Raw genomic sequence first — 22,086 nt, 5'->3', positions numbered from 1 at the left:
GCTCGAAGCACCACTATCAAAATACCATGATACATCCTGTATGTCAGATGCAATGAAAGACATATCATTGTCTGAAGTACTTGGTGTGTCTCTAGTGCATGTGACCAAAAATGTGTACTCTTCCTGAATTACATTAGCTGATTGCTGTGCTTTGTCATCAGAAGAGTCTGCTACTGCATTGCCTGCTTCTTTCCTTTTCTCTTTTGCAATCCGCTTCCTACATTCACTGATGTAGTGTCCAGGCTTATGACAGTAGTGACATTTGCCCTTCTTTTTGGGCTTGTTTGCATCCCCTTTGTTAGACTTTTCACCACCAGAAGAGGGCTGTCCATGACCAGCCTTGCTAGACTGTTGTCCCCCATGCTTAAAGCTCTTTGCTTTACCCTTGTCCTTGGCTGTAAATGCCTTGTCTCCACCACGGTTGCTCGATAAGTTTGCTCTTGTTTGCTCTTCTTGCAAGAGTAAACCCACCAGCTCTTCAAAAGTGATGGGATCACCACCTCCTCTCATAGAGACGTTGAGAGAGGTGTGAAAGACCAAGCAGGAAGTGGTAAAGAATCAAGAGTGTTGGTGACCAGCTGTCTGTCTGGGATAACCTCATCAATGTTGAGCAATTGTTCCTGCAAATCTTTCACTTTGGTGAGATGATCTGCCATGGAGTAACCCTCATCCATAGAAAGAAGATCCAATTGCCTCTTCAAGTAGGCAACTCTTGCCTCGTTGCGTACTTGATACATTGCTTCCAATGTGTCCCATGCAAGATTCGATGTCTTGTAAGAACGAATGTGCGGAATAATAGTCCTTTTCACTGAAAGGGCTATCAATGACATGGCCTTTGCATCCCTAGAGTCCCATCTCTTCTGCTCTTGTGTGGGAGCAGGTTCTACTTCAAGAGCTCTTTGAGCACCTCCCCAGGCGTGGCTGGCTGTATGGTAAGTGGGCATGTGTCATCACCACACACGATGCCCCAGAGCCCTTTGGCTACCAGCAAATTACGGATCATGAAACTTCAGAGGGAGTAGTTAGATCCATCCAACTTGTGCTCCAGGGTGAGCACACCAAATACATGTGTAGTATTTTGAGCCATGTCAACAAAATATACCTGGAAGCAAACCAAGCACCAATGTGCACTGCCAGCCATCCAAATGTCGTGTGCAAATGTATTCTTGCAAACCAAAGCAAGTGTAAACCTGTACCAAATTGTCCAATTACACACAATGTGTATACATACGTGACAAATCGTAGCTGTAATGCCCAATTACATGCTCCAATCTGAAAATCCCCAATTTTTATGCACTCCAATCGCTTCAATGTGCTGTTAATTGGCCAATTTTCACAAAAGCCCCAAATTTCTGCAATTGAAAGAGGCTCAATTTGCTGATTTTGACCTGAATTTCCAAACCAAACAGTATGAATGGCACCACCTGTAGGTTTTTCTGGCAAAGGGTAATTTTTGGCAAACCCCTAGAATTTTGTTTGAATCTGACTTGCCTTGAAATGGTTGCAAAATTTGTATTTTCATGTGAATAAAAATCTGTATAAAAAGTACTTGCAGGCCAGTACCCGGTTGGTATAGTATGGAATGGGCGCTGAGGGGCACAGGTGTCAAGCGGGCAAGGGGCACAGTGAGCTGGCTGGCGAAGTCACCGGGGCTGGTGTGAATACCCGCAAACAGGCGCTGCAGTCAGCGTCCGCGGGGCAGGAGGCGCAAGGCGAGCACAATAGACGGAGGCGGCAACGCTGGCGTGGGAGGAGGAAGCGTAGCCGCCGACGGACTCTGCCGGCCGGGAAGCGCTGGGGGGCGGCGGCAGCGCTGCCTGCGCTAGTGCCGCCGGCCGAGGGGCGGCGGCGGTGCTGGTGCACTAGTGCCGACGGCCGGGCTGCGTGGAAGAGGCGAAGAGCTCCGGGACGGAATTCTGTAGGCGACGGACGGACGGATTGCGTCGGCGGAATTTCGCAAGCGACGGACAGACTGTGCTGTTGACGGAATTCTAGTTGCAGCTGCCCTAGCTCTGATACCAATTGTTGGTTTTGGACTCACACACTCACACACACACACAAACCTGCACATTAGGTTTAGGTGCAGGATGGAGAAGCTCACACAAAAATGTGAGAGAGAGAGAGAGAGAGCCAAAAGTGTGGTAGCCACAAAATGCAAGTCAACCCTTGCATGTGTGTCACATCCATATAATATAGAAGTACAAAATATTATATGTAGTGTGTCCTTTCACACTTGATATCCAAGGGGAAAAACCACATGGGAAAAAATGCCCTTGGTTAAGCCTTGTTCACACATAGCACTACCGTAAGTGAGCATATGCCTACAATCATTTAATAAGGTCAAAGAACTTAGAAGAGGTTGTACTTTCAGCCCATAAAAGGGGCACCAATGTACTGACAAATCAGTCATTCAAGCAATCAAGCAGTGTACTTTGTGCCCAAGTTACTGTGTCTTTATCTTATACTCTCTCTCTTGCTTCTCTCTCTAGCCATGGCTCTCTTCTGCACGAACCCGCCATGGCTCTTGAGCCAACATTGCTATCAGAGCTACTACTCGTCGTTGCTGACTTGATCTCGTACGCCGCCAATCCTCTGCCACCGCTAATTGCCTGGCGGACCCCATGATAGGGTGAGCGCACTGCTTAGACGGCTAAGCCACTTGGTCGACTAGGCGGAGTTGGGCACCAGTTTACCTTACCCAGCTGCCCCCGATTTTGGGCTCATCTTGTGATTTTCGCCCTTGTGCTGTTTTCCGGTAGTCTGTTTGCGCGACGTGTTTTCCTGCTGTTGATGCTTAGAGGTGAAGCTGTAGTGGCGAGAGGCCTTGGAGCACGCAGACAAGAGAGAGCAGTCGGACAGCTCCAAGGAGACAGGCAGCTTCAAGTAGTTGAGCACCACAAACGTGATCCTCTAATTAGATGCTACAACTGTCATAATGTTTGGGGGTTTTCGAAAAATTGTACCATCAACCCCTAATTAAGGGCCCTGCAAATACCTAATTTAGGGGTTTTCAAAATTGAAGTCAAAATTGGCTAATTAAGGGTACTTGCATACTCTCGCATTTGTGGCTTTCTAAGAAATTAAGGCATTAACACTCAATTGAAGCCTCCACTGAGACATTGAGAGTCCCTTGGGTGCTTTACCGTGGCCCTCGGGCCTAAAATGACGAGCCAAGTGTCCACTGCTTGGCGTCGCCGTTGGAAGAGGATCTTACCGGCAAAAATCATGCATAGGAAGTCCCTACAACTTCCACATTTTTATGTTCTAGCTGTGTGTGTGTTTGAGTCAATAAGGGTCCTTTGCCCGGGTTGTCTCCCAAAATGTGTATTTTTCCCTTTATTTTTTATGTTCCAAACTCTGAGATTTCATAAATCCTAGCCAGGAGTAGGGGAGGGGGGGGGGGTGACAAAGATGAGTTTCTATACTCTGTCTAGCTTTACTTGGGATTTTGTTACCACAACAAAGGAGGTGTTGAATGGTGAATCAGCCGAGGGGGGACAGGAAAGCAAAGTAGGTAATGAAGCTTTTTTGCGTAAGGGTCTCATCTCTCTTGCACTCCGAAGGGGGCTTTGTTGGGAAATTAGAGTTAAGTGTGGGAACAGTCTCTTAGCCTAGGAATCTTCCCTTGAGGTAAGCAGTGTTGTCACACCTCATTTAAGAAGGTCAAAGAAGAGGTTGTACTTTCAGCCCATAAAAGGGGCACCAATGTACTCACAAATCAATCAATCAAGCAATGTACTTTGTGCCCAAGTTACCGTGTCTTTATCTTGTACTCTCTCTCTTCCTTCTCTCTCTAGCCATGGCTCTCTTGCTCATACACTGGCCATAGCTCTTGAGCCAACATACTCATGTCTACTTTAGGGCAAGCATAAAACTCCCCATCAATTTCTGTGCATTTTGCATGTCCTTGAACAGGCTAAAGACAACATACGGCTTAGGGTACTTTTCAGCCCACCAAATGGGAATGAACTTAAGATTACCAAAGGTTCACACAATCCCATTGATAGAGATTGTGAAGGACAATGCCAAAGTCCTTGAATGAAAATAACCCCGAGGAATTCCGTCCACCCTCGAGTATCAAACGTCCTTAGGCCTGGTCTATGGAGACCTTAGAGTGGTATGAACGTCCTTAGGCCTAGTCTATGGAGACCTTAGAGTGTTGTCAAAGCATGGATCTGCCAAGTGCTAGAACCTGATGCATGGAAGATGTACAAGATAGTACCCTCATGTGGGCTGAATTTGGCAAGAAAGCCATGGGACCTTGGTGCATGGTGGACAGCAGCACTGAAGTAAACAAAGCTACAGTTTTTCCCTTGTGATGTTTCCGTGGCCCTGCAAGATAAGTCGGCTGGAACCGGCCTTCAGAAATCTGACGGGCGGTGAAACAAACACTCGCACATGAAACACTTCAACGCCATTGAGGACATAGAAAAGGAAAACAAACAGGGGAGCTAGAGTGCTCCTGCAAACAGTACACAGACACCGACGATTGGCCCCAAAACGCAGTGGCGCCCCTTGCGGTATTTCTTTATTTGATTATAAGAGCTTTGATTACAATAAGGCTGGGAACTCAGCCGTCATAGTAGAACTCCTGAAGCCTGCAAATACCCTGCATCATGGCTTCATATCCACTCGGCATCCACAAACAAGTCCAGCCATTGTTCACCTCAAAAGACTCTCACACATTGAGTCCTGCATACAGAAGTCTTCTCCCATGATCAGGACTACCACAACCATCCATAGCCTCTCACCCTATGAATAGCATCACACCTTGACACATCCAGTGCTTCTGCCTCACAACACAGACTCCCAAACTGTCTCTCAAAAGAGTTCTCGTATCACAGCACAACATACCATACAGTCGACACACCTGTACCAACCCTCTCTACCTTCCAAGGGTACTATCCATCTCTGTCATGGATTCCCTGTCCCCTGTCCAATCAGTAGCAAGGCTGTACCAAACATGTGTCCATTCTTGTACCTTCTGCCTGCATGTGACCTATCTCCTGGAGAAACCCAAAAACATGTTTCCTCGAGAAACCTACCACCTGTTTCCACATGAAACCCTTAGGCCTTTTTCCCTTTGAAACTACTGTCCTGTTTCCATACAGAATCATTCATGGCACCATTCAACAACAGTGCCAACAACGGCATACATCTAGTTACCTGTTCCCTCATGAAACATCTGGAAACATAGAGATGCCCATAACTGTAGGTCCCTCTGTTCCTTTCTAGCAGGAAGAAAACAATCTGCTCCATGAGCATGCAGCCATGCGAGCTTGCTTCACTCCCATGCCAAGAAACACATTCAAGTGACCTGCACTTGCAGCCGGAAACCCAAAACAGGCCATCAAATCAGCCCCATGTCTCCTTCCAAGAGAGAGAGAAAAGCCCATGCGAGTGTCTCTTCTCCTGCACAATCATGCGTTTCTGCCCTCTTGCAATCAAGCCCACGCGACTGTGCCAAAGAGAGAGAGAGAACCCAAAAACGTGTTGTTTAGCCTCTTGTACGTCCTGCAATCAGTCCACGTGCAGCCAATCGAGAGAGAGAGAGAAAGCAGTCCTGCAGCCGCCTTCCACCAGAGAGAGGGAATCCAAAAGCGTGCTGTTTAGCCCTGCCATTCCTGTAGGCCAGCCCGCCAGCCCTTCCAAAGAGAAAGCACTCCTGCAGTTCTGCTGTAGCCAACCTCTCTTCAAAAAGCATGCACAGCATGAGTTCAGCCCTGTGCGCAGTCCAGCCTGCTTGTGTGGCAAGCGAAAGAGGGAGAGAGAGAGAGAGAGAGATCATGTGATGTTGCTTCAGTCCGCCAGCCCTCCTTCAGAAAAAGCACACGTGTGTCCTGCCCTCCAAGAAAAACCAAACCAAAAAGCATATCCTTCAGAATCCAGCAGGCGCCTCCCAAAAAGCATGAGAGAGAAAGAGGCGTGCGCCCCCCCCCCCCCCCTCCCCCTCCCCCTTCAAAAGTAGAGTAGCCTCTATAAATTACCTAGGGGCCTCCCAAGGTTATAAAACCTTTTTAACTTTAAAATCTTTGTCCCCTTCACACTTGGGGTTGTCCACACATGGGTTTCCTTTTCAACTCCAAACTGATGCCATTCACACTGTCCTCCATGTCCCCGTGCACATCTGCATACTGTGCAGAGAAAAACACAGGGTCGTGACATACCCCCCTCTTGAAATATAGCAATTGTCCTCGATTGCACTCAATGGCACAGTAAGGCATCTTATGAGCAAAGACTCCCCATACGACAAAAGCAGTGGCCCTCAAGTGCATCTGGGTGATGAAAATTAAATCATCCTGCACAATAAGGTCACACCGTCACGTCAAAGTGACAAACAACACTTGCTTGTTCCTGCAGAACTTGCAGCAAAAGTCTAAAACCAAGTGGAAACACGTTAACTGTGTTAGCCAAAAACAAAACCATGCATCATTCTATATATGACACACATACGCATGATACATATATGCATTTGCAAACAATATGCTCCTCAAAATGCTCTGCCTAGTCTAAAGTAACAGTCTAAGGGCTGCTCGCAAGCCTTACGCCCATGGACATTCCGTAGGACCCACGATTGATGGTACAACTTGAGCATATGAAAGCACTCAATGCATCCAAACAATACATCCACTAAGTACTTCCCACATATGTCTCATGGCCATCCCGCAGGAGTCACGCCCAGTGGTGCATCCATGAACATAATAAAGCACTTGATGTATCATACAATATACATGCAGCACACGACACAATCTAGAGTATTACCCAATGTATTCTCAATGGTACCAGGATCCAATGGCACCAGAATACAATAATACCACAAAAAGTGTATGCATACATGCACAAATAAAGTTCAATCCATATCTGAACCAAACCAACTCTAGGACTGCTCGCAAGACTTATGTCCTCCATAGAGTTATCCATAGTTGCAGTTATAGTTCAAGGAGCGGCCGACTGTGAACCATACCCAACTGTACCATCTCATGTGACTAGTACACAATATCATAGAAGTCCCATAAGCAGATGTACTGCCAGCCTCAGTACCTTCGGGTGAATACAAAGACGTCACCAAGCGACTCCTAGATGACAACTGAGCCTGTCTGTAGCAAGGGAGCGGAGGTGCTACCCCCCTCTTGAACATCAGGCAATGCTCCAAACCTATGCTCTGCTGAACCTGAATGAGCCGTAACAAGAGTCGACTCCAACTCAAAGGCATCAAGATAAAGCTGCAAATCCTGAGGTGAATCTGCTAAGTCACCCTCCTCCATCCACTTCGCATCCATTAGTGAACGGCTCTTGAACTTCACAGGATAGCGACGGGAAACTTTACCCTGTACCTTGCTTTCCTTGTGTGCCAGTATCTGCTCGGGAATAAGAACCTTGTCAAGTTCCTCCGCTTCCGTCTGAGCCTCATCTGATACATCCTCAGGCACCCAAAACCTGCTCGCACTCCACCCAAGTGGTAAGCACAAGTCCTCGATGAAGCATAGTAGATCACCACTGCTAAACATAGAAAGAAACTGTCTTCCGAACCCATGAAGCCTCTATGAAGATACGACCGGTGACAAACTGTCGAATGGTTTGCACCATAACACTTCAACTGCTTCTTGTTCTCCTGGCTGACTACTTCTTGTCCTTGGTGTCTTTTCTCTTGAGCTTCATCTTCAGCTCTTGCTCTTCACCTCATATAGGCAAAGACACACAACCCTGCACTGTCTCCTGCACTTCCTTTTCACTTTCCTCATGTTGAAGATTTTGATGTGACAACCACGGGCTCGCCTCCTTGAGATCGTTGACGATGTCCCGGCAAACGGAACCTTGGAACCGGCCTTCAGAATCTGACGGGCGGTGAAACAAACACTCGCACATAAAACACTTCAACGCCATTGAGGACCTAGAAAAGGAAAACAAACAGGGGGAGCTAGAGTGCTCTTGCAAACAGTACACGGCGGACACTGATTGGCCCCAAAACGTAGTGGCGCCCCTTGCGGTATTTCTTTAATTGATTATAAGAGCTTTGATTACAATAAGACTGGGAACTCAGCCGTCATAGTAGAACTCTTGAAGCTTGCAAATACCTTGCATCATGGCTTCATATCCACTCGGCATCCACAAACAAGTCCAGCCATTGTTCACCTCAAAAGACTTTCACACATTGAGTCGTGCATACAGAAGTCTTCTCCCATGATCAGGACTGCCACAACCATCCATAGCCTCTCACCCTATGAACAACATCACACCCTGACACATCCAGTGCTTTTGCATCACAACACAGACTCCCAAACTGTCTCTCAAAAGAGAACTCGTATCACAGCACAACATACCATACAGTCGACACACCTGTACCAACCCTCTCTACCTTCCAAGGGTACTATCCATCTCTGTTATGGATTCCCTGTCCTGTGACCTATCTCCTGGAGAAACCCAAAAGCATGTTTCCTCGAGAAACCTACCACCTGTTTCCACATGAAACCCTTAGGCCTGTTTCCCTTTGAAACTTCTGTCCTGTTTCCATATAGAACCATTCATGGCACCATTCAACAACAGTGCCAACAACGGCATACATCTAGTTACCTGTTCCCTCATGAAACATCTAGAAACATAGAGGTGCGCATAACTGTAGGTCCCTCTGTTCCTTTCTAGCAGGAAGAAAACAATCTGCTCCATGAGCATGCAGCCATGCGAGCTTGCTTCACTCCCATGCCAAGAAACACATTCAAGTGACCTGTACTTGCAGCCGGAACCCCAAAACAGGCCTTCAAATCAGCCCCATGTCTCCTTCCAAGAGAGAGAGAAAAGCCCATGCGAGTGTCTCTTCTCCTACTCAATCATGCGTTTCTGCCCTCTTGCAATCAAGCCCACGCGACTGTGCCAAAGAGAGAGAGAGAACCCAAAAATGTGTTTTTCAGCCTCTTGTACCTCCTGCAACTAGTCCACGTGCAGCCAATCGAGAGAGAGAGAGAGAGCAGTCCTACAGCCGCCTTCCACCAGAGAGAGGGAATCCAAAAGCGTGCTGTTCAGCCCTGCAATTCCTGTAGGCCAGCCCGCCAGCCCTTCCAAAGAGAAAGCACTCCTGCAGTTCTGCTGTAGCCAACCTCTCTCCAAAAAGCATGCACAGCATGAGTTCAGCCCTGTGCGCAGTCCAGCCTGCTTGTGTGGCAAGCGAAAGAGGGAGAGAGAGAGAGATCATGTGATGTTGCTTCAGTCCGCCAGCCCTCCTTCAGAAAAAGCACACGCGTGCCCTGCCCACCAGGAAAAACCAAACCAAAAAGCATATCCTTTAGAATCCAGCAGGCGCCTCCCAAAAAGCATGAGAGAGAAAGAGGCGTGCCCCCCCCCCCCCCCCCCCGCCCCCCAAAAGTAGAGTAGCCTCTATAAATTACCTAGGGGCCTCCCAAGGTTATAAAACCTTTTTAATTTTGAAATCTCTGTCCCCTTCACACTTGGGGTTGTCCACACATGGGTTTCCTTTTCAACTCCAAACTGATGCCATTCACATTGTCCTCCATGTCCCCGTGCACACCTGCATACTGTCGAGAGAAAAACAGAGGGTCGTGACATCGGCAATGGTTTGTTGTCTTGGAATCCACCATGAGCAACAATACCTATGGCTGGTAATTTCTTAGGAGACCAGCAAGCTAAAAGGGCTCACGTGAGATGGGGGCAGCCGATGGAGAAGCAGGGCTGATATGCGCACAAGAAGGTGTGCAGTAGGGAAACCATGGTGCAGCACCAAGGGAGGCAGGTTAGCGCTAGGGGTTAGGGTGTCATGGGGCCAGCCCATGGCCAACCCTAGGACCAGCCATGTGGCCTGAATAAGCGGCCATGAGGGGTCTAACCAAAGCAGCCAGCCCAGCCTAACCCACCCATAAAAAGCAATATAAGTGAGTTATTATCTGTGCTAAAGCGTGAGAGGGGGCTTAATTTTAAGCCCCAACTTTGCTTTAGCCCTATCATCTACCCACCCCCTTTCTATCATTGCTTTTCTCCAAGTTGGCACGCATGTTTGGTGTGCACCGGAGATATATGGAGTCCGCGGGCAATTATTCCATGAAGTTATCCGACAGTAACAACATGTAGTTGGCCGGGGATAAAGACTCTAAGCAAGTGAAAGCCATCGGGATGGTGCGGATTTTACCCGCCACCAGCAGTAAGGCTGGAAAATAAATAGGACCGTGTTATCTAGGATCCCTTGAGGGAGGATATTGTCAGTCCCACGGTCAATGGGTGCTCCATTCCTTCGCCAACCGATGACCATGCAAAACCCTAACGAGGTTTCATAGACCTGACATCGTACGCATCACATGACGGCGATAGATTGTGGTTAGCAACTCACCACTCAACCGTAGAGTCCTTTGGACGTAACCTCGAGTTTGAGGTTTGATTGCTCCAAGCCTGCTTGGTATCGCGTCCCATACCACTCTGGGCCAAACCACCCACCTTGCAGTTCCATGGCCATTAGGTTTTGCATGTCCCAAGTACCCCTCTTGTCTATTGCGTGGATACCTCAATAACTCATAAGTGCCCCAAAGGTCACTTATAGCAATAACCTGGCTATTATTGGCCTTGCTTTATTTATAAGCTTTCTTGCTTTATTTATAAGCTTTTAGCCATATTAGCCCTAGGTTTAGCCAATCTAGACCTTATTTGCGCCCTTTGCCCACGTGTGAACCCTCGAGGTCCCCATACTGCAGCTAAGCCCTAACCCTAACTTGGGTTAGTCAACGTCCCTACTAGCCCTAACCCTTACTTGGGTTAGTCCATGTCCCTAGCTTGTCGGGATGTAACAGTACCCTAACACAAACCCTACTTGGTAGCCTGGCATGACTCAATGCATCTAATGAGTGGGGATGATGCATGTGACAGGGATGTCATTTGGGTAGATTTTTTGTCCTGTTAGAATTCCACCATTACTTCCTCTCTGAAATTCTCCTTTCTTTACAGGATTATGTTGGCAACAAGCGTCTTGAGTTGGCTGGCCAGTTGATTGCTCTTCTTTTTGAGGTACATGTCTGATGTGGCTGCAGTTTTGTAATCTTTAAAGAGTTATTGTTTGTCTTTGTTGCTGTTTTCAGGACGTGTTGAACCTCTGAATACCAAGATTTTACCTTTTGGGTGTTGTTTCAGGACCTTTTTAAACGTATGAATACAGAGATTAAACGGCTGGTGGATGCTACTCTTTCTAAATCAAATCGATCAACCCAATTTGATGTTGCAAGGGTATTTTTTGATTATAAAAGGAGAACCTTTTTCAACAATGCATGATATTGTATTGAGTGTACCTTGTTAGCTGGTGTTTATTTTTGCTTGCAGATTATCAGACCGGATATGCTATCCCAGGGATTGGAACATGCGATCTCAAGTGGTAATTGGACGGTAAAAAGGTTCAGAATGGAACGGAAAGGTGTCACTCAGGTATATAAATGCAGTATTGGAAAGTAACTATTTTGCATTTTAGCTAAATACATGATGATTACTCCATATAATTATTTTTTCAATTGCACTTGCTTGGAAACGATTGTAAATTGCAACACATAACAGCTTTGTTAGAGGATTTGGTGCAGACTTACTGTTTCTCTGAAGTAGAAATTTTATTCACCTAGCAATGCCATGCCCTTCTGTTTTTATACTACCGGAGTAGCATATCGTGCTACATTTTCTGTAAAAAAGGCTTCTGTGAAAAAGGTGAAAGCATGAACTGGTTTAGTAGGTCCCAAGAATTAAAAAATGAGGGCCTTTTTCAACTTTTTATAATCCTTCTCTCTTCAGTGAAAGGAAAACTATCTCTCTATGCGATTGTGAAGAGGGAAGCCGGTGTACAAATACGTGATGAAGCAATGATAGTTAGAGTATGTGTAAACCCAATGGGGTGTGCCGTGATAGACTCAACCATGTATCCAAGAGATAAAGATATAGAGAGAGGGGGAGAGAGAGAAGGGATTAGGGATCTTGCAGAGTACACCACACTGAATGAGGAACAGGCCCCGCCCCCTTTCAGGAATTTATTCAGAAACAATCCACGGGCACACTGGCCAAGATCAATACAACAATCAATACAAAGCAAACAAATATGTCGATGTAGAAATCCGGGTCGAAGTCAATGTCGAGGCACGAGATCTCTGATGTTGAGCACACCACAGGCATGACCCACAAGAATCTCTCACCGGGCTAGTACCAGATCCAATATCCGAATCTGAATCCGAATCCGAACCGAAATCCAAATCGAATTCCAAGTTCAAGTCCAAGTCCAAGTCCAAATCCAGATCCAGATCCAAGTCCAAGTCCAAATTACATCAACCTTCTTTCCTTTCAGATCTCTCTGAATTAGCATGTATGTTTGAAAAGCAACTTTGGACCACAAAAGCACTTTTTGCGATAGAACTCGTTGAAATAGCTTGAATGTTTGAAAAGCAACCTTGAGCCATAAAAGCAATCTTCTTTTTGCGATAAAACTCTCCAAAGTAACATGTGCATATGGAAAACACCCTTGGTCCACAAAAGCAACCTGCTTTCCACGTCCAAACTGTCCAAAACATCTTTGAATCCACTTTTCCAATAGCGGGAAATCCCTATATAAGTTATGGGATGGAAAGCACCATAAAAGCACGCGATAAACCTCGTTGCTTTTTGTATATATCTGCTGTCCAGCCCTGAAATCCCTGTTTTCAGCACCTGGGCAGCCGATAGAATCAACGATAATGTCTAGAAAGTTGTACAAACATGCAACCAACCTATGTAGGTGTGCACGTTGCCATAGGCGGCTGTTTACAGCTCTGTCCAGCCCAGTGGGTCAGTGCTTCAGCCAAAAATAGCATTTAAGAAGGATGCTTTTCAGCAGCAGTTCTGTACGTGGAAGCTCTTCAGGTGGCGCAGCAATCAGTTTACGCGACTCTCAGTAGGGATCAGGCAGAGAATAGAGGGCGGAAGATTTGCCAGCTGTCCGTATTGTTCCGCACGGCTGTACGGATCTGTATAGTCGTACGAACAGGTGATGATGTGGCACAACAGTTGATGGAGGCACTCTGAATCAACGGGTAGCAATGCAACACTCAAGGATTTGGTTCATGATCAAGTAGATGATAATGGAGAAGATGATCTGCACGCTAAAACGAAGATGGCAACGCGATGAAGAGGTTGTTCTTCAACTTGATGCTCAAGAGAGGCCCATGCTTCTTTTTTACTTGGGGAAGCCTTGCTTTTTGCCAAAAAGTGATGCTTTTGCTTTTTACTTTGTTATTGGTCTTTTTAATTGTAAAATATTACTCAACTTTAGTCAAAAGTTCTTGTTTTGCTTTTCTAGCTTCAAGGCCTTGCTTTTTGGCCTTGGAGCTGCTTTTTGAAAAAGCGACTTTTTGCTTTTTCGTTCCGCTAAGTCTCCTCTTGCCAGTGGTGCTCTTGGCTCGCGTCGGTCAACCCAGTTTGACTTTTCTCTTTTTCTTGCTTTTTTATCAAGACTGGTGCTTTTTTTTTTGAACAAACCTAATGGTCCCTGTCCCCATGCCTTCTTCCACCTGTCTAATGTCTTGGCAAGGGTTCCATCATGTGAAATTGAGCTCGGAGTGCCAAATAGTTACATTCCTTCCCTCTTATATTGCTGTTGTCCTCAACTGCAGAATACAAGGGTTCCAAGCAGATCCACAAGTTTCATGTATATCCATATGTTCCAAATACATCAAGTACATCCATATGTGCCCAGTACATCAAGTACATTTATATGTTCCCAATATTTCCTAGGACGAGCTGTGTCGTGTGAGCTTGTGCATCTAGTCTTTCCCCATATCTGTGGTGTCAATCTGCTCATCTGGCAACATCTCTATGTCTTATCTTTGACCAATGTTTTTGTTCTTGATGGTACATCTACATGGCATGTCAGATGTGTTAGATAAAATAAATGCATATTTACCTCCTCCAAAAACTAGATAGTGTCACCATTTGGCCACCCAATTGGTCCACCTGTGCTTTCTCATTATGTATGTACATTGGACTGGTGTCCATGGCAGTTGTATATGCCGAGAATTTATGTCACTCATGTGATATTGTGGACTTGGCTTTCGATTGGGACTTGTGCCTCTATGTACATGCCCGAAAATGCCTGGTGGATTGGTGTTCCATTGGGTATAGTACCTTGTGTACTTGCCTGGAGCAGGTCTATTTTGGTATAGTCTCATGAACGAGGATTGTCCATACCAATGCTGCATTTCATAGCATCTTTCTGTGCTTGCTTGCAATTGAAATTACATGTTGTTTGCATGCTTTCTTGACCAATGTGTAGTTTTGGGTAAGGGGACGCTCGCTTGTGAACCGTGCATGTGAAACTGTGTGCTGTGCTTGCTTGCAAATTGCATGCTGTTTTCATGCTTGCTTGACCAATGTGTAGTTCTGGGTAAGGGGACACTTGCCCGTGAACCGTGCATGTGAAATTGTCTGCTGACATGGTTATGTGGCATGTGACAAGTGGTAAGTATTGGTCCATAAACCTAGCCTTCATTAAGTTTTGGGCAACCAAAACTCACTTATAAATTATGACCAGCCAGGTGTTCACGCACTGATGTCCCGAGGTGGACAAAACCCAATGTCCACCGCCTAGACCTTATCCCCTTTGTACAAAGGGAGTAACTAGCCATGTGTCCTTTCTAGCTTGCTTCACAAAGCACCCATAGGGGAAGCTTTCCGAGGGTTTCCTTCATCCTCGTGAAGACTTTTGTCGCGAAGAATTGTGACAAATCGAAGATTTCAACACTCCAAGCACCTCCATCATGAAAACTTTCGCTGTCATCGACTCTACTTGCAATTGGTAAGCTTATGGAAGCAAGTAGTAGGAGGGAGGAACCAGATTACAAGATCACATACCCTATGTAGTGTTCTCTTGCGCTAAGTGCTCTCTTGTAGATTGTTGCTACCATGTGTTGGTGGAACGACAGAGAGTAGATGGTAGGGAACATGGGCACTTGAGAGGGTAGTGTGAGTTGCAAGTCTACACTGACAACCACTTGTTTGTAACACTGTATTCATATGCATTGGTATGGAAATTTGGTCTGAAATGCCCATGACACTATGTACTTCATTCTTCCCAACCTTCCCTCACATTCAAGCTTGAAGCTCCATAGGTTGTAAGTGTTAAAAAAAAGCCGTATTTTATTGTACGGCATCCGAAAATTTCATATCGTACCAAGAATTCCCGTACGGTATCGTATTTTCGTACCGTGACAACCATGATTGGTATCAAAGCATAGAGTTCTCTTTCACTTCTATCGTGAAAGATGATCACCGTGAACACTACTATGTTTACAGTTAGAACACTGTGGATAGCCATACAATGATTGTTAGAGATGCTAACACAAGAGGTAGGGACAATGAAATGCATGCCTCCAATGCTTTACAGGATGAGCAAACTCATGTGGTGCACAATAGGGAACATGAATATGTGGGACAGCCGTCCCGTGGCAAAGATAAGATGTAGGAAGAAGAGCCCATAGTCTTGAGGGTTGAACTTACTCGTATGTAGGCTCTTCTCCATGCAGAACAAGAAGAATTGAATCTCTACCGCCGCGAAGATCCATTGGTACATGACCGTTTGAAAACCAAGAAAGCTGAATCTTATATGGATCATGCAATGGCAATAATTGCTCAAGAGTTGCACATGCAACCGAGGGATGCAACACGTGCATAGTTGGCTCGTACCGAGGATGCCTATGCAGAAAAGGCAACCATCCCACATGTCTTGGAATCCCTACAGGTGCCTGAACAAGAACTTATGTCTAAGAGGATGAATCTCCATACTGTGGGAGAGGAACAATCCACGACTTCACGCCATGCAGGAGTACCTTATGTAGTCCGTGAAGGATACAATGTTTATGGCAGTGGTCAAAATGTATGTCAACTGCCATTGCCGGTTGAAAACAAGCATGCATAACACATGCAACATGGGATCCAATTTTTTGTTGGTGCAGATATTCCGCGTATCTGTCATGCGACTCATGCCTTCGAGTATGCTTGTGAGGGAGAAGCTATGGTTGAAATTCCACCGATGCATGTTGAGGGGCTAGCCATGCCTCATGCTTATAGGGCACATGTATCTATGCCTTATGCATCACCTTTTGCTCCTAAAATGATACTAGTCACAGGGGCTGTCTCAGTGGACAAACATGGGAGAAAACATGTTGAGATGCGGACACATGCATCAAAGTCTCGTGACTTCAAAGCCGGAGACAAATCTGTGAAGTTTGATGCATATCATGGAGAATATGATGCATCAAAGGCACTTGCTTTTATTGCCCAGTTTGATATTGCTTTCAGTGATGAAGATTTCACTCAGAAATCCATGATCCAGCATGTAAGCATGTTCATGAAAGGCAGTGTTGCCCATTGGTGGCTCACGGAGAAGCTCTCACCGAATCCTGTTAGATCACGAGAAGAGTTCAAGGAGAGGTTCTATGCCCAATTCTTGCCTCCCAATGGATTGAATGAGAAAACAATGAAGTGAGATTGGGTGAAAGCAAAATGAGGGGGAAACAATGAATGCATATGTACAAAAGTTTTGGAAAGTGCTTTTGGAGGTGTCTCCATTTATGTATGTCACCAAGGCGGAAAGGAAGAGAAGGTTTCAATCGGGATTGTAATCCGTGTACAAAGAGGGACTACAAATGTATCATGGTCACCTCTTACTCCAACTAATTGGAGTCGCCACTACCACCGAGCAATTGGAACTCAAATTGAGTCAATCCAATAGGGCTAAACTCTCATTTCAAGGCAAAGAGAGGGCTGTCCAAAACTTGCAAAATAATGAAGACCACCGAAGAAGGACCAAAACCAAGATAAAAATGGTCCAAAGGCTGAAAATAACACTACTAAGAAGCATCCCTTCAAAGTGAGAGACTATGGTCTCACTCCGGAGCAGATAAAGTAATATATGAGCGAGGAGAAATGCTTTACTTGTGGTAGCACTAAGCATATTGCAAATACATGCCCAAACAAGAAGAAGTGTGATAATGCAAATGCATCAAAGCCCAATGTACATATGGTCCCAGATGTATAGGGCAACACTTGTAAAGCTTGGGGATAGCTTAAGGATCAGCCCGCTTTGTTCATGTTTGATGATCGTGCAACTGAGAACTTCATATCTACAGAGATGGTAGCTGTTTGGGTATTGAAGTGGAGGACATGGGTTCTCAAATTGAAGGAGGGGTGCCTTCGTTCGTAGAAAAGTGTAGGTCATGCCTATTATTGGTAAGTTGCGCATATACACATTCAAGGCCATGTGGATCATGAGGAATTTCTTGTGGCCCTTTGAATCGCTTTGATGTATTGCTTGGAAAGCCTTGGCATACACGTATTGATCCGTGCAAGGCTTACAAGACCAAGAGGATCACCTTCATGCATAGAGGCAGAGAGTATGTAGTTAATGCTAGTGAAGAGGGTGATACCATTCCCCTTGTATCTCATGTATAAATTAAGAAAGTAATGAAAAAGAGTGTTTTTGCGTTCTTGATTGTTGTACGGGATCATGTTGAGGAAAATAATGTACATGTAAACACTCTTAGTAATGATAGGCTGAAATTCTTGCAAGAGTACAACGATTGTTTTGCTGATGGCTTACCAAATGAGTTGCCATCCGTACGATTGGAAGATCATCGCATTGATCTTATGCGGGGTAGCTCACCACCTAATAGGCCAGCCTATTGTGTAAGTGCATCCCAAAAAGAGGAGATCATGAAGCAGGTAAATGAACTTCTTGAGAAGGGTTTGGTTCAGCCAAGCTCTTCTCCATATTGTTCACCCATCCTCTTGGTTCAAAAGAAGGACGGATCCTTTCATATGTGTGTGGATTATAGAGCTTTGCTTAAGCTTACCATCAAGAATCGGTTTCCAATTCCACGCATAGACGACATCCTTGACAAGTTGGATGGATCGGCATGCTTTAGCCGAATTGATCTCAAGTGTGGATATCATCAAGTGCGTGTAGTACTCGAGGATGTAAAGAAAACCACTTTCAGGACAGCATTTGGGCTTTATGAGTATCTTGTTACGTCTTTTGGTCTTACGAATGCCCCGGCTACATTCAATAGAATGATGGATCACATATTGCGTGGGTACAAGAAATTTACAGGTGTCTTCTTTGATGATATCCTAGTCTTCTAGAAGACCGAAGAAGAGCATAGAGCTCATTTCGCTATTGTTTTTGAAGAACTCCGTAAGCATAAACTCTTCATAAATGCAAAGAAGAGTGAGCTCTTCTTGTCAGAGATACATTATCTTGGCTATATTGTGTCCAAAGATGGAGTGCGGATGGATCTTGCAAAGATTAATGCAATTCGGAAATGACCCGAATTGAGTTGAGTGCATGAGATCCGTAGTTTTCTTGGATTATGTTCTTACTACCATAGGTTTATTCGGCACTTTGCATAGATTGCTTCTCCTTTTCATGATTTAACAAAGAAGGCGGCCACATTGAGATAGACTATTGTAGAGAGGGATGCATTCCTCAAATTAAAAGATGCAACTACTTATGGTTTAGTGTTGATCATTCCGGATTTGCAAAAGCCTTTTAGTGTGGAATGTGATGCATTTGGAAATTGCAGAGGAGCTGTCCTAAATCAAGAGGGACATGCTGTGGCTTATGAGAGCCGTAGATTGCATGATGCGGAGCTATCTCTTGGCATTTATGAGAAAGAGCTCTTGGCTATAATTTATGCACTTACTGTATGGAAAGATTACCTTCTTGGGGTTGATTTCACTGTGAAAAGAGATCACCAGAGTTTGAGGTATTTTTCTTACCCAAACTAAATTGTCAGAGAAGCATATGAGGATGGCCAATTTCCTCTCTATGTTTCATTTTTAGATCTTGCACACCCTAGGAAAGAAGAATGTAGTGGCCATAGTTGCAAAAGAAACGCGTTTTTTTTGAAAAAATAAAAAAGGTGTACGTTTCAAAACGTCCCAATTTTTGGGACGTGTTTTTTTAATGGCAGTTTCTTAATTAATTTTTTTTAAAAATAATAAAAATATTTTTTAAATGTTTTTTGAGACGCGTTTTTTTAAAAACAAGAATGCTCAATGTTGAATGGTCATTGGTAAATCAATATTAAAGTTGGCATTGCCGCCACCAGATCCATGGGGGCTTGGGGCCATGGGGCCATGTGAATGTATTATCTTTATGATTTAATGAATTATGATAGCCATAGGCTTCAAATTGTTCACTCTTGAGTTTTTATGCACAAGTTTAACTTTTATACATGAAATCTGTGGTTCCTAGGGTTAAAAACTATATATACAGGCCATAATTATAGTTGAGAAAATTAGTGAATAATAAACTTATTTTAAAAACTTCCCTAAAAATGAAAAACGTTTTTAAAAGTAAAAAACCCGTATAATACTTCCCGTGTTAAAAACGTCTGGCAACTATGGTAGTGACAAGATGCATTGTTATGAAAGCTGTATTTAGTAGCTATCTCGGTTGCCTCTCATGGAGACTTGTTTGCCATGCATGATTTGTATCATACGGATGCTGATTTTGCCACTATTTGGGCTGATTTGATGGTTGATCATACACATGTCTCTTATGTGATCAAAGAGGGTTATCTCATGAAAGATAATTTTCTATGTGAGGTATCTGACATGAGGCAAAAGGTTTTGGATGAGTGCCATGCTCCTCCATATGCTGGTCATAGAGGCATAATTCCTACTACGCACATGATTGATTCTCCCAAGATCAATATACTTTATTTTAGGGAGGGGTCGGCCGTTCCGGCTCATTGTGTGTCTCTTGTCAATTCAGCAAATTACTTCTTATATTGAGCATATGCGTATTTAAGTGTATTGATTGGCATTGTGTTCAACCAAGTTCCAGACAGAGACTAGTCAACAAACAAGTATGCATCATTTGCGTCTACTGGGTATTCCAGGTAGTGGCCAGGTAGTCTGGAGTCCGGTGGACTATCACATACCATAAATCCAAGCATTGTCCACACATCAAAAATAGCACACAAAGTCAAACATACATCGGTATATGCAGTGCATAAGTAATGATCCTCCTGTTCATGGATTGTCCTGTGTGGTTTCATCTGAAATCGTGCTGAGCTATCTGGCTCCCTAGGGAAACCGCTTAGACTATTGCTCAAGGCCATCTGGTCACTAGGACCACCCTAGAGTTCATTAATAGTCATTTGGGCCATCTAGTCACATTGACCGCCCGACTTTGACGTCCAATACAGTCATCTAGGCCATTGGGTCGCAATGACCGTCCAATTGTGAAATCCAATATAGTTATTTGGGTCACAATGACTTGCCGATTGTGAAATCCAATTCAGTCACATCGTTGCCGTCCAATGGGTTATCTGGCATTGTTGCTTCCGATTGTGAAATCCAATTCAGTCACATCGTTGCCGTCCAATGGGTTATCTGGCATTGTTGCTTCCGATATACAAATCTCATTCTGGCACCATTGTTGTCAATGGGTCATCTGGCATCATTGTCTCCCATATACAAATTAGTCTCCTTGGGCTATCGAGCATCGTTGCCACCCAAACTAGAGCATGTCGAAGTAACCATTATATAAGCAGAATAATGATCAATTTCACTCCAATATATATGCAATGAAGAGGACTAGAGGTACAATCCCTCCCTCTTGAATCTGTCTCGATCGCAAGACGTCTATATTTGTATAATGGAGTTGATAGTTATATAATCTTGTGGGTTGATTACCATGAGTATATAACGTATATAACATGCATGTTTCTAAAAGGTGAATGTGGGCATGTTCTTAGATTTATCTAGGTATATATATACATGTGTGTGTATATATATACATGTATGTGTGTATATATATATACATGTATGTGTGTATATATATATACACATACACATGTATATGTGTATATATATATCCACCTCTTACATGAGAGTGGGCATGAGGTGAGGTTTTGCACGAATGTCACGCCCGAGAAGAGACGGGAACTTCTTGACAAGCTTAGCGTCTACGAGGCGGCCGAAGCGGCAAGAAGGACACCACGAGTGGTGGTGGATCGTACGACGATGGGGAGAGGAACTCAAGCCTCTACAATGGAGTCATGTGGTGGATCGGCATCATGCACACCATCACCTTCACCATTGAGTCGGAATGTTACTCCATCCACGACGCCGGCACCCTCCATCTCCATGGCCTCTCAACCATTACGTGGCCCACGGTGACAATCTACACTTGGGGAGAATTGGAACCCCAAGTTGAAGGAGGAGGTGGGTATGGCAGTGGCCGCTTCTTCTTCCACGACCACATTGTCTTTCAAGCGGCTAGGTAAGTGCGATCGATCATTGCCAATTCATTATTCATGTTTTCATTATCCTAGTCCCCTTCTCATTAGTAATTTACTTTCTTGAATAGGTCGGAATACTTTAAGGTCATGGTTAAGAGGATTGGGGCCTCATCCGAGAGCTTGCGCACTACATTGCTTGAGAAGGAGAAGCGCATTGTAGTGTAAGCGGCCAACAACACAAAGCGGCAGTGAGAGAGGAACGGAGTCTCCCTCATTGTGGATGGATGGAGTGACACCCGCAAGAGGAGTATTTACAGCGTGGTTGCATATTCCTGCGGAGAGATGTACTTCATCTCATCTCATGATGCATCTGGCACCGGAAAGAGCGCAGATGTGCTTGCGGCGGAGTGGGCTACCACCATGGAGATCGTTGGCCGCGAGCATGTATTGGGCTTTGTTGCGGATGGGGAGCCTTCCAATAGGGTGGCGGGAGCTATTCTCCAAGGTATGTATGGACATGTCACGATGTCCTTTTGTATGGCTCATTGCCTAAACAACCTCCTCAAGGACATCGGGACATTGCCATGGATCAGCTGGCTCATTGAGGAGGCCAACACCATGGTCTCCTTTGTCCTCAACCACCAAAGACTTTGGCATGAGTTCAACAAGAGGTCCTCTCTCTCTCTCCTCAAATATTCCGACACCCGGTTTGCCTACATTTTTCTCATGTTGGGCAGGTTGAAAGATTGTAGCGGTGCTTTGAGGAGGCTTTTCCTTAGCGACGAGTTTGTTGTCGTCCAAGAGTCCCGTACAAACACTAGCCAAGAGTGTAGATTACGGG

The 22,086-nt window shown here is 44.9% G+C and overlaps 1 protein-coding gene across 1 annotated transcript in view; it reads left to right on the top strand.

Moving 5' to 3' along the window:
• NRPC2 (nuclear RNA polymerase C2) overlaps window positions 1-22,086 on the top strand; it is a 161,063-nt gene that overhangs the window by 60,920 nt on the left and 78,057 nt on the right. Inside the window, exons 14-16 of the mRNA XM_086781473.1 lie at window positions 10,942-11,001; window positions 11,125-11,217; window positions 11,311-11,412. Of these exons, the coding sequence (XP_086637599.1) occupies window positions 10,942-11,001; window positions 11,125-11,217; window positions 11,311-11,412 (255 nt within the window). The remainder of the gene's footprint in view (window positions 1-10,941; window positions 11,002-11,124; window positions 11,218-11,310; window positions 11,413-22,086) is intronic.

This window comes from Cibotium barometz, chromosome 43 (assembly GCF_041138505.1).
Source record: "Cibotium barometz isolate CiBa-2024 chromosome 43, ASM4113850v1, whole genome shotgun sequence".
Taxonomy (NCBI): Eukaryota; Viridiplantae; Streptophyta; class Polypodiopsida; order Cyatheales; family Cibotiaceae; genus Cibotium; species Cibotium barometz.
The sequence above is the reverse complement of the archived record's forward strand: the minus strand, read 5'-3'. Positions and strand labels throughout refer to the sequence as shown.